This window comes from Cryptotermes secundus, unplaced genomic scaffold (genome assembly GCF_002891405.2).
Source record: "Cryptotermes secundus unplaced genomic scaffold, Csec_1.0 scaffold145, whole genome shotgun sequence".
In the NCBI taxonomy this organism is placed as follows: Eukaryota; Metazoa; Arthropoda; class Insecta; order Blattodea; family Kalotermitidae; genus Cryptotermes; species Cryptotermes secundus.
Genome location: NW_019727392.1, coordinates 140,041 through 152,914, shown reverse-complemented (window position 1 = coordinate 152,914; position 12,874 = coordinate 140,041). Strand labels below are relative to the sequence as shown.

At 45.7% G+C, this 12,874-nt stretch overlaps 1 protein-coding gene across 1 annotated transcript in view; it reads left to right on the top strand.

The window, feature by feature from the left end:
- The window catches only part of LOC111864627 (A disintegrin and metalloproteinase with thrombospondin motifs 9), a 363,750-nt gene that overhangs the window by 249,221 nt on the left and 101,655 nt on the right, over positions 1-12,874 (top strand). The window contains exon 5 of the mRNA XM_023852002.2: positions 2,517-2,667. Within this exon, the coding sequence (XP_023707770.2) occupies positions 2,517-2,667 (151 nt within the window). The remainder of the gene's footprint in view (positions 1-2,516; positions 2,668-12,874) is intronic.

The window sequence follows — 12,874 nt, the reverse complement described above, 5'->3', positions numbered from 1 at the left end:
CACGTACGTCAGCACCCCAACAAACAATATTAGCAGCAGAAGCACAATTTGTACCAGACTGGCAGACATTGAACACAGGAAGTCAGTGCTACGCCAGAAGGAACTCGAAGCGCAACAGCTTCAAAAATGGGACACAGTTTAGAACAAAGGCAATCTTGAACGGAGAATATTTGCTTAATAGCAGCAGTAATTCAGTGCTTAGTTTAAACGGAAGTATTATCATCATCATTATTAATAATAATATTAATATACTGTCACGTTAAAGGTGTTTGCCTGACTGATAATTATGGGTTCTAGATGAGATGAATACATTTATTGGACACTCCCAAGTCGTGGCTACAAATAATTATACCACTCTAAAGATTGCTATAAAATTAAGTCTTCAGCAGCTGCTTACTGGAGCCGGGTTGGCTCAGTCGGTATAGGTTTCGGGCTGGACGACTGAATGGTCGGAGTTCGAGTTCCGGTAGGGTCGAGAATTTTCTCTTCTCCACGTCGTCTATTCCGGTTCTGGGTTCCACCGAACCTCCTATCCAGTGGGAAGTGTGGGCTCTTTCCCCGGGGGTAAAGCGGCCGGGGTGTGAAGCTGACCACTCACCTCCAGCTAATGCTAAGGTCGAGAAAATGTGGATCTATACATCCACTCTCCCATACGCCTTCATGGCATAGTGCTTAATTGGTTAAGCACAGAGACAGCTTCACCGTTACCTTTTACGCCTGCTTACTGGTCGTCGCTTGGTTAACACTTCCCGGCTGAATTCTCTTATGAATGAATTTCTGACTCCCGTCTGGGTCTGAATGAATCTCGAATTCACGAATCCACTGCCATCTATGAATGCGTGAGAACCGAATAGAGGTCACCGCCTTTTCATCACTTTGTTTCGCGAATGCGTTGCCTCGGCCAACGCTTTGATTCCTCTAAGAGGGTTTCAACAGTCCGTTGTCTAGCAATGGATTATCCCGTCACAGTATAAATCACCCTGTTCTGCATTTTCTTTGTGAGTTTTGTTTTTGTTGTTGTTTCTTCTTACTTGAGCTGACTTTGTAATTGATCTCTGGGCTATTAAGTTTGCACAGAAACAAATAAGTAGTAAACTGAAGTTTGCGTTTCACTGGGCAGTACAGTTTCGTATTCCAGAGGCCTCAGGTTCACGTCTTTTGCTCTCTTTCCCAGGCAGACGCGTGGGTACTGTCTCAATACTTGGCATTCACGCTCTACATTCTGTATTTTTCCGATTCCTTGGTCACTAACTATCCCATAGTTCACTGCTCTACATAATTTCAGCCATGGCCGGCGCTGCTGAATAAGCGTTTGATGATGATAAGTTTATTTCAATTCAAATCTTTATTTTATGTGCCGAGTCAACAGCTTCTAGGCCAATTACAGACAAGCAACACTGCGTAGATGCTGGTAATTGCATTACAAGGAAAGAAATGCTTAAAGACAACAGCCTTAAGGCCAATTTCGGAAATAGCGCTGCGCAGAAGGTGCTGCGTATACAATAGTATCGAGAATGCCAGTAAAGAGTCGGGTGGTCTCAGACAACAGAAATTAATTATATCCGAATTCCTTTTCCCTTACTAGCTCAGTAGGATATATACACGTATGCCCTAACTTAGGAGGAGGCACGCGGTAGCGTAGTTGGTTGAGGCACTGTTCTACAAGCAGGAAGGTCGCGGTTTCGAATCCCGATGGTTTAATTAGATTTTTCAACTAGCCATCTGTGAACCGATTGTCTAGAAAATGTGGGAGCCTCGACGTCTCACATCCCTATGGGCCTCCGTGGCCTGTTGCAGGGATACCTTTACCTTTTTTTTTTTAACTTAACTTAGAATGCATATACATTGTCGTGTTTTTGAGTTGCTATAGACGGGATTTGGAATGGTAATTGGATTTATCGCACAATTATACAACGCTTGACTACACTTCATAGTTCACTAATACACACACTAGGTCTTCTCAGTCTGTTAGTCTCCACTAATTGTTGCTTGGTAGCGGCTTCCAACAGCGAGCGTTCCCCTTCCTCTGGGTTTCCGAACTATCCCCAACCTCAGCTACCAGCTTCTCGCATCAAGAAGTCACAACAACTGAACCTCAACGATTATCTAACTCACCAATTCACTAACTGTTACTCAACAACCAACTTCTCACTGACGAACTGAACACTTCGGCACGAACGTCGTAGAAAACACCTCATTGTCGCATCCAATTGTTGCCATGAAAACAGACGCTGGTTGAGAGAAGCTGCTTTTTATGTTCCCCCTCCACAAAAATATGGAAGTCCTTACCTACAGCGTGACAGCACCGCAGAGCAGAAGGAGAAGTAAGTCTCTAACAGAGGCCGGGCAGGGTAGGATTTGGGGCCACGTTGAAACTCAATGCATCAGAATTGTGTCTGTCTAAAATTCTGTGAAGCATAACTCCAAGGTCCCTGCTCTAGGTGTGGACATTTCGCGTTCGACAGATACTGTGAGTTTTCTTCAGTTCTGTTAATGTAGAGTCTTCCTTTTTCCAGACTGGGCACATCCGCACCTCGACCGGCAGCTATTTCATAGAGCCAGCAGAGAACTGGAGAGACCACACCAGTCCAATCCTGCATGCAGTCTACAGGATACCGGCACCCAACAGCGCTGAGGAAGAGGGACTACACCAATGCGGCTTAGTCGGTAAGTCTACCCACAGTTTGGCAAAGCATGAACTGGGAAATTGGGAAGTCAGGAGGTCAAGCGCTGCCACGGCTTTTGCCGGGCGTGGAGGAAGCCAGCAAATTTGTCCACAGACTTCCTTTAAAACATTTTAAAAGCTACAGGACCCACGACTTCCCGAGTTCCGATCTCATAGATTTGAGACCAATTAAACTTTCACTCAGAATTTTCTGACTTGTGACTCGAAACTCGAAGTATTGACCTTGACCCAGGACCCAAGTGATAGTTTTTCTCCGGCATCTTCTGCCAAGCGGAACCTCTTCCAAAACAACAGTTCCCCTGTCTGAATTAGACCAGGTTCTGGAGTTTTCGGATTTGGGTAAAATGTTAATTTAGCTGTATGCAAGTACTCCGATGGAGCGAGTCGTGACTCTTAATGATCCGTGGTAGAATATAAGCGAACGTTGACACAAGATGGAGATGAGTGGTCAGCTTCACACCCCGGACGCTTTACCCCCGGTATCAGTCGCATAGGAGGTTGGGTCGGCTCCTGAGTCGGTCTGGACGCTGTGGAGTACAGAAAAATCCATACAAATTACAGATTGTTGAAAAATTAATGTAAACATAATGAATTAAATTTACATACAGTTTCATTGATAACCTAGCGATACGTTGACTACAACATCGCTCAGTTGCAATCGCGAATGAAAGTCTCCATGACGTGCTTGTTCATATTTATAATAGTTCACGTGATCAGGACTGATTTTGTAATAAAAACAAAAAGGTTCTGTCGTAATGATGGTCACAACATTGCAAATGGGCCTGAGCATGTTACGAAGTCGACTTCGATTTTCGACGGACGACCCGTTTTCGGAGTCGTCTTAAGTCGTAAGCCAGAGACCAGGCTGTGTTTTTATTGATGTCCCTAGAGCATTCCGGACAGAAGGATGAACTAAAAACATAACATAATATTAATGCCTGGCTCGCCTCCCTTGCCGACGCTTATGTCAGAAACAGTAAATTTCTATCTGTAATCGCAGAGAAACGCTCCCTTATTCAGCAAACATCACTTGATATAGTGGCTTATAGACACGTTGCTAGGCAACGACCGCGAAACAAACAAGAGAACAACGACTGTTGCTAGGCAGCACATTCCTAACATGCGCCAATGGACTGGCAGGAAAGCGGTGTTTTCTGCGCGGTCTGCGCCGATGGCTGCGCTCACAACAATGGAAAGAGCAACAGAGTAACGGCGTTTTCTGTGCGGTCCGTGCCTAGATGTTATAAGTAGGACAATTAGTGAGCGAGTTCAGTTGAGTGAAATGCAGGAAAGTGAATTGGTTGGTTGGTGAGTGAGTGAGTTAGAGGACTGCTGAGGTTGAGTCATTGTGAGCTGTTGCTGTGAGAAGCTGGTAGCTGAGGCACGGGGACAGTTCGGGAGCCCAGAGTAAGGGTAATGTCCACCGATAGAAGCCGCTACCTAGCAACGGCTAATGAAGACGTGACTGTGGACGGTGTGTAATAGTGAATTGTAAGTGTAGTCACGCGTTGTATCAGAGAGTCCAATAAATCCAGTTACCAATCCAAACTCACCCATACATGCGACAATATCATAAATCCGGCATTTCCCCAAATCTGCATTCTGCAAAAGTGTTGGTTGAGTATCCAAAGCAAAACGCCGGGCCATCATGTTACTCTCCCCTGCGCTCTGCCTCAGTAAGGGCAAGCCTGTAGCAGTTCTGTTGGGCTGACAAGCTCACTGCCATCTATGAGGCCATTGTCTAAAAATGTGGGAGCCTCGACGTCTCACAACCCTATGGGCCTCCACGGCCCGTTACAGAGATAGCTTTACCTTCTTTAGGCAGCTGGTCAGGCCCAATGTCGGCCGGTCAGGACAGACTCAGGTCTTTCCTGTTCTTCCTCAGTCGCCTTTCAAATCCTTCCCAATTCATTATTGATCAATCATACCATTGGACGCAGGCCGTGCCATAGCTCAGTCGCCTGGTTCCTACCGCGACGGCCAGCGTTCGAGCCCAGGTCAGTTCGTTTGGGATTTGTTGTGGACGAAGTGGCATTACGGTAGGTTTTCTCCGAATACTTCGGTTTCCCCTGCCAATTCATCATATATCATCTGGGGCTGTTACAGTAGGCGAGTTTGTGACTGACACGCCAAGCGGACACCATCTTACCCCACCCTAGGAAATTAAAAAAAAAAAACTACAATTGGTTCAGATACTGATTAATTAATCTGTGAGCGCTACAGCCCAAGATGAACCCTGTCTTCTGTTTTCCAGTTTCTTAATCATATAGACAGCCGGTAGGACTCCTTGGGCGGGGATCGGCCCTCCGCAACAGGAGAACACAAACAGAATAAATGCAGAGAAATACCAATGCCTCGAATGGGATTCGAACCCACGACCACAGTGTTTAAGCCTTGCCTGCGCGGCCTCTGGGATAAGCGGAAAGTGATAACTCACAGAAGTTACCGACCTCTTTTCCCTTCACTAGAAAATGGTTTTCTTTTGGATCTACCTGATAGTTTAGACTGATGTGCTCTTCGAAGCAGATGTTTCGAGAACAGAGCTTATGAAGCATCGGCCCATGCCGGTGAGCTGTCTGTGCGTTAGAACATCCAGATAATTGTTATAGATTTGAATAGTAATTCGAAAGTTTTACAAGTCATCTTCAGGTTCAAGGTAAGCCAGGTACGTCATGTAGACATTGGGCACCAATAGATGTTTGGGACAAATACACAGTCACTTGAAGTAAATATTATGGTAATTTTTGTTGTGTTAACAAAACCTGTTATTCTTCCACGGGGACAGACGTTTCATGTTCAGCACACTCGACAAATCAGCACTGAGGAGCTTCAGTCAATAGCGTAGTGGTCTGTGGTACAAGCAGTTCAGATTTACCGGGACCCTTATTCCGGGGTTAATGCCAAATTCACTTCTCTCTGTATAGTACCGAGTTATACCTCCACTATAACTCGCTGTGACTTAGTGCTTAATTAAGTACACTACCAACTTCAGGTTTACATTACTTGAGCTGAAAGTTGGTCAAGTATGAGGGTACGACAGACAGACACAGATAGATAGATAGATAGATAGATAGATAGATAGATAGATAGATAGATAGATAGATAGATAGATAGATAGATACATACATACATACATAGAAGCACCATGTCGTCTGGCATTTCTTGTCTTGCGAGACAAGTTCTGTATATCAGTAAGTCTGGTCCGTCTGCCTCCATTATACCTGGTAGGCACATGTAGGTCTTTAGTAAAGGTTTTTAAATTAAGCGACAAATGTTATATAAGCCTTCTTTACCCTCATATTGTGTAAAATTGTGCTCACGGTTTGAAGAGAATTGCAATTCGAGAGGAAACATGTCAAGCAATTTGTTATTGGCGAATGTACCCCTGGGTACCAGGCGACATGCGCTGTACGGTAACCTTCGCAAAGAAGTGCGTTACATGGGAAACGAATTATTTCTGCATGCGATAAATACACCTCTACCAAACGTCCGAACAAAGTTGTAATTATTATAACTAAAGAATTACCCTGACTGATGCTATTTCTGTGTAAGAACAGTGTTCTCCTTAACGTGCCGAACGTGTCTCGGACTCTAGTCTTCGATGTCTCTAATTAAAAAAAAAAAGTATAAAGCAGTGTTTTTCAACCACCGGCCCTCGGCCCGGTACCGGCCCATCGTCTTGTAGAAAAAATTTACCAGGCCGCGGGCTGATAGAGGTTGAGAACCGCTGGTATAAAGTAGCCAGCATGTCCCTCACAGCCACCAAGTGGTCTGACACAAGGAAGAATTCTTCGTCTCGGATACTGTGTTCGTGGGTTCGAATCTCACTTGAGGCAGAGGTGTATGTCTGCGTTTTTGTTTGTTTGTGTTGCGCTGTGTGGAGGGTTTGGTCCTTGCGGCGGGCTAAAACCCCGCTCCAAGAAGTCCTACCGACTGTGTGCAAGATTAATAGTTTACAGATTAATTCTGAGATGAGGGGTGGTCACAGGGGCTAATCCGCAAGGAGAAGACTGCGTAGGAACCAGTAACGAATGGGTTAGTAAGGACACAACTCCCGCACGGTGAACTTTCTGGGTTAGACCGAGAGGCTGTCTGTGTTTTCGAAGTGGACTGTAGCAGCCTGTGACCCGTCACCACTATCTCGCACCGAGCCCAACGCCAAGCTGTCTGCCTGTCTCGTTGGTCCACCTAACACGCGACTTGCGACCAAGAAGAAATGTCCCAAGGTCCTTGCCAGGTCTGCAATGCGCGGCTCCCAACTTCCAAGGCCACTCGGGGAAGTACCAGGATAAGTGTGCACGCAACAGGCAGGATTGTGGTTAGCTCTCGCTCCTGACTGGCGAATTTCCCCTGTTTTCGATCCCTCGCTGCACATGTCCTCCGGCCGACCAGTCTGCAAATGACTCAGTGCAGAGAGAAATTTTAGTGTAGTCCACGTTGAACGACGGCTATGACGATGCCACGATAGAGTTTTAAGACGAAACAGGCCAATAGAAGCCTACCCTGAAGCAGAGGATAATCAGTGACGAAAGTAGAGAACTGAAATCACAGCAGAGTGAAAAGTGCCCCAATTAATAAAGACTTCAACTTGCATGAGTTTCGCTATAAAAACTTATACTCTGCGTCTCTTGCAATGGTTGCGACACACGTGTGTAGTGTTATGCTCTGTCTCTCTTGCAATGGTTGTGACACACGTGTGTAGGGTTATGCTCTGCGTCTCTTGCAATGGTTGCGACACACGTGTGTAGTGTTATGCTCTGTCTCTCTTGCAATGGTTGTGACACACGTGTGTAGGGTTATGCTCTGCGTCTCTTGCAATGGTTGAGACACACGTGTGTAGTGTTATGCTCTGTCTCTCTTGCAATTGTTGTGACACACGTGTGTAGTGTTATGCTCTCTCTCTTGCAATTGTTGTGACACACACGTGTGTAGTGTTATGCTCTGCGTCTCTTGCAATTGTTGTGACACACGTGTGTAGTGTTATGCTCTCTCTCTTGCAATTGTTGTGACACACACGTGTGTAGTGTTATGCTCTGCGTCTCTTGCAATTGTTGTGACACACGTGTGTAGGGTTATGCTCTGTCTCTCTTGCAATTGTTGTGACACACACGTGTGTAGTGTTATGCTCTGCGTCTCTTGCAATTGTTGTGACACACGTGTGTAGGGTTATGCTCTGCGCCTCTTGCAATAAAATCTCCGTGTCTTTAACGAGATCTCGCATATCACGATATATTTACAGGGCACAATCTCTGCCCATGCGTCTGTATCTGGAATTGACGCGCTCACAAGTGTATAGTGATTATGTATTTTGTTCTATGCATAGAAAAGAGTCTCTTTCGTTCAAATATTTGCATTCCGTCGAGCTGATCTTCGTTAAAAGTCGGCGTACATTGGTAGCTTTGAATACTTATTCTGGTTTAGCAGATTATAGTGGCCTTGTAGGCCTACTTGATTTGAGTGTTAAATTCGCATTGTTTAAGCTACATTATCATGATTGTCGTAATTATTTCGTTTTTTGTATTTTGTTTGTGTGTTGTTATGGACTGTTAAGTTGGAAAGCTAATAAATAAGAATTGAGTTGAATTCAGTTGGTGGTGCCCGGTTTGGGAGCTGGCAAATTCTGAAACGTAACACCGGAACTAGTCTTCAAAACCGAACGAGCGGCTTCATTCTAACCATTTAACTGACAACCGGGGAGAATTGCGGAGTGTCTGCCCAATTAATTGTGTCAGTTTAACAGTTTTTCTGTCTCTCTGCCATTCACATTTAAGTGATGGGCATACAGGCTAATTCTGTCTTGAGAGAGGAAACCACACGCACAGTGGAGACTGGCACGTTGACAAGAACTCTCGTTGAGTGCCTCACTAATTATTGTGGTTGTACATTTCGCAGATTTATGACTCAATGAAGCTAAGTAAAGTCAGGGGTGGAAGCAAAGGGGCGAGTTGAATTACGTAACGGAATATATTCCACTAAAACGCTAAAGTTATCCCTGTACTTAACTACGTCATGAAGGCGTATGGGGGAGTGGAGGTGTGGATACACATTTTCTTGATCTCGGCATTAGCTGAAGGTGAGCGGTCAGCTTCACACCCCTGCCGATTTACCTCCTGAGAAAGAGCCCCTTGTACCCATTGGATACGAGGTTGGGTGAACCCCAGAGCCGGTCAGGACTACTTGGAGAAGACTACAGGGACTCGAAGTCTGAACCCTTGGTCGCCGAGCCCGTAGCCACTCGCTATATAGACTGAGCTATCGAGGCTCTTATCTACCCCAGTAGTACAGGGAAATTAAGGAGTTGCTGCCGCGTTAGACGTGGCACAGTATGACAAATCGGTGTATATCGTTAGATTAGCTCCCTATAAGTTAGGTATACATGAGTCACAATCTGTAAGGCTCCCACACTGAGAATATACGTGACAGAAAGTTCTTGAGGTATTGGAGACCTCAACTTTTATTGCGTTTTTCCGGCGTGATTTTTTTTTAGACTTGCAACGGACACAATTTGTGAGGCCCCGCTATCCCACGCATTATTACACTTCTGCCTTCTGGGGCATTTCGTGGTATTCCTCATTCCCTCCAGAAGAAAGTTCCAAGGCTTTGACATCGTTGCAGTCCGAGTTCGATCCCAGATTCAGGTCATGTTATAGGATTTGTGAGAGAAAAATTGGTACTGCGGTAAGTTCTATCCGAGTACTTCAGTTTCCCCTCACATCTTCAGTTCAACCATCTGCACCAATTCCATTCATCATCCAATCATTAAAACTGTAGACTGTCAATACTGACTTTGTCATTACGTAACAAACTTAAAAGAAAATGAAATGCTACTTTCATCAGGCAACTACCACTTCCTTCTAAACCGTTTCCAACTCATCAATCACCTGTCATTCTACCATTCGACGCTATGTAGGTAGGCTACTGACAGCGTCTCAAAGAAGACCAACTGAATTTCTGGGTTAGGTCGTCACTTTTGATCTGACGTTTGGCTGGGCTTGTAAATATTGTAGCATGTAGACCCGTTCCTAAGTAATGACTCTGTAAACAATGGCCGTTGCCACGTAATGGCCGTAAACAGCAACAGAGGAGCGTGTTCTCTACGCAGTCTGAGCCGTAACATGATGAAACAATAGAATTCATGTGAGCGGTGTTTTCTAAGCGGTCCGTGCCGAGGCTATATAAGTAGTGATTAGAGTGGACTGGAGCTAATGCAGTGGAGTGACCAGTCATATCCCTCCTCTCGTCGAAGAGGAGGCTTCATTTGGAAACACGTTGAAGTCTTGGAAATACAGATATGGTCATGGGTCCCAATGGGATTCGAAACCAGGAACTACTGAGCTGACGAGGCCAGCAGCGGACAGTGGAGCTAGTGAGGTGAGTTGGTTGGTGAGAGACTTAGATGACAGTTCAGCAGTTCGAAGCCAGTTGGTTCCTTTCACGAGCTGCAATGAAATAAACGACAGCCAGCGAAGACGTGAAGTCGTGAACACGGAAGTTGAGGGATCTACGGCGTTGGAAGACGTTACCAGACAACGACTGGCAAAGACACAGCAGAATGAGGACACTTCATACGTGCTGTACTGAACTGTAGAGTGTGTGAATTACCGATAGCGCTACAATTACTTGTAGTTACGATCTGTAAGTGTTGAGTAAATTCGATTACCAATCCAAACAGCCGTCTATAGTTACACTTCTGCTTGGTATTTGTCAAAATATGCAGTTGAGAAGTCATCGCTAAATTACTGACTACCAAAGTCGAGCCTGCGTATGTCATCTGTTGCAGTGCCTGCCTTGCATGTGACTGTAGCCATGAAGCTGTGAGCAAAGCCACGCGCAGTGTACTTCTGTTGTTTATGCATTGTGCTTGGGAGACAACTAACAAATGACCAGGAATGATAAATATTTGACAGTCGCAATCTTGAATATATCCACAGATAGCTTATGTGAAGCAATGGCCTGTTGCAACATTCAGAGGAACACGGGTTTTATGTTTTCTTTTTATTAACCGAAATTTATGCTGACTGCAATAGACGTAATATTTAGAGACGTAAAATATTGTAGCGTGCAGAGCCGTTACTATGCTACGACCACGAGATTCACAAATATACCACACCCGTTTCTAGGCAACAGCTCGGTAAACATGTTTCCACAGCAACGATTAACGCGCAACAACAGAGGCACTGTTGGAAAAGGCGTGTTTCCACGTGGTCTATGCCGAGGAGTTATCTTGAAGACAACTGGGGCGATCAAGTCAGTTCTGTATGGGAGTCTGTGAAGAGAGGACTTGAGCGTATGAAGCTGAAGAATCTCCACTGTTAGAAGCCGTTGCCAGGAAACGGCTGGTGAAGACAGGCTGGAATAGGGTTAGCGGGTTGAAAGGCAAGTTTCTGCTTCTTTAGCGACTGGCTACGGGTTGGACGACCAAGGTGCCGGATTTCGAGTCCCGGTAGAGTCAAGAAATTTCTCTTCTCCACGTCGTCCAGACCAGCTCTGGGGCCCACCCAGCCTCCTATTCAATTGATACCGCGGACTCTTTCCCTGGGTTAAAGATGCTGGGGCGTGGAGGTGAGTTTAGTATCGCAGTCCAGAGAACAAATGAAATAAACATTTATGCACTCTGAAATGCTTAAAAACAGAATTCATACTGTTACAACGGGAAAATGGATCAGTATGATTGCATGACTGTCAGTGTTCGTGTTGCGAAGCCGCGGTCCTGCGCTATTTACACAAGCATTCTGCGTCTTTATAAAGTACATTCGGTTATCGGTATCTCAGAACTGTCTCCGTCTCACCGTACCGGCCCTTCAAGCGCGAGGAGCTATTTCCTGGCCGCGCTTGGGCACGACCGGTCGCCCGCGGCCATACACCTGAACGCCGCCGACCCGAGGAGCAAAAAGCCGGCGTTTCGTAATACATCTCCACTGTCAGTGGAATAACGGTCCAAGCGACAACAGGAAGCTCAGGTGGCGGCATAGCGTCTGTTGCTTGCAGATTCTGAATCTTATGACTCCGAGGGAGACTCAGTAAATAGGTCACAACCGGAATTAAAACAGCTCTAGTGGGCGTAATAGGTTTTCCGTTTGTATCAGTAGCAGCACAGTCCAGCTTCATTACAGTCTAGGTATCTGACGCACATGCGAATGTTCACACGCTGGTTTCAGTAGTCAAAATGGCGACCGTGCTTGAGGGGTGTACTACCGAAGAGCAGCGTTCTGTTGTGTTTTTTTTGTGGGCAGAAGGGCTCAATACAAAGGATATTCGTAAAGAAATGTTTCCTGTTTACGGTGGGAAGTGTTTGGGGAAACGTTTCGCTGATAACAAAGAGGTTGAAACGGAGGTGCGAAAGTGGCTGAGACAACAGTCAAAAGACTTCTATGCTGCAGGTTAAAGCAATGGGACAGGTGTGTGAGTGTTAGTGGAGGATCAATCGAGAAATACATGTTTTTCTTTCAGGTTCGAATATCACATATTTTACTTTTTATTTCAGTTATTGACCTGTCTACTGACAATCCCTCGTAATAATGCCAATTTGTTGGCGACAAATCCATAATGACCTGACCTGGGATCGAACTGACGACTAACCGCTTGAGCTATGACACGGCCCCTTGAACTAGGCTACGCAGCTAATTTAGTTATTTGGAAAGGGGGGGGGGGGGTGGAAGCTCACACTTCGCTAAGAAAACTTGTCATGTGTATAATTTAATGATGATTGATGACGCCATGATTGCGCCGTGTGGGTGGAGATGACGGAGTCACTGTCGGGCGTGAGTCTCATGTCTCCGTTTCTTGCTGCGGGGCACAAGTTGGAGTTGCGGAGACATTCTGGTTTTGCCGGGCCAGGCAGATGGGCGGTTTCCAGACAAATATACGCGTAGAAAACACGTGTCACGTGCTACACTGCGAGCCTAAATCCGTTACAGGACGTAATATCGCTTTCTTATTAACAATTTTGGTACTGTACAGTGAAATAGCTCTATCTCGGAAACAGTTGTCTGTCCTCGCCAGCGCAGTCATTCTCGGCTCCGAGTCCCGCGAGACTCATCACCATATTTTACTCTCTCAGATTCGAGACTCTTCGAACCTGGAAGGCAAAGTCCTCGTATGTATATCCCCAGGAACAGGGTGGACCAGTTATGCCCCCAGGCACTGGGTTCCTTTTTTGTCGCCTAATACGACTCACAGGTATTCGAA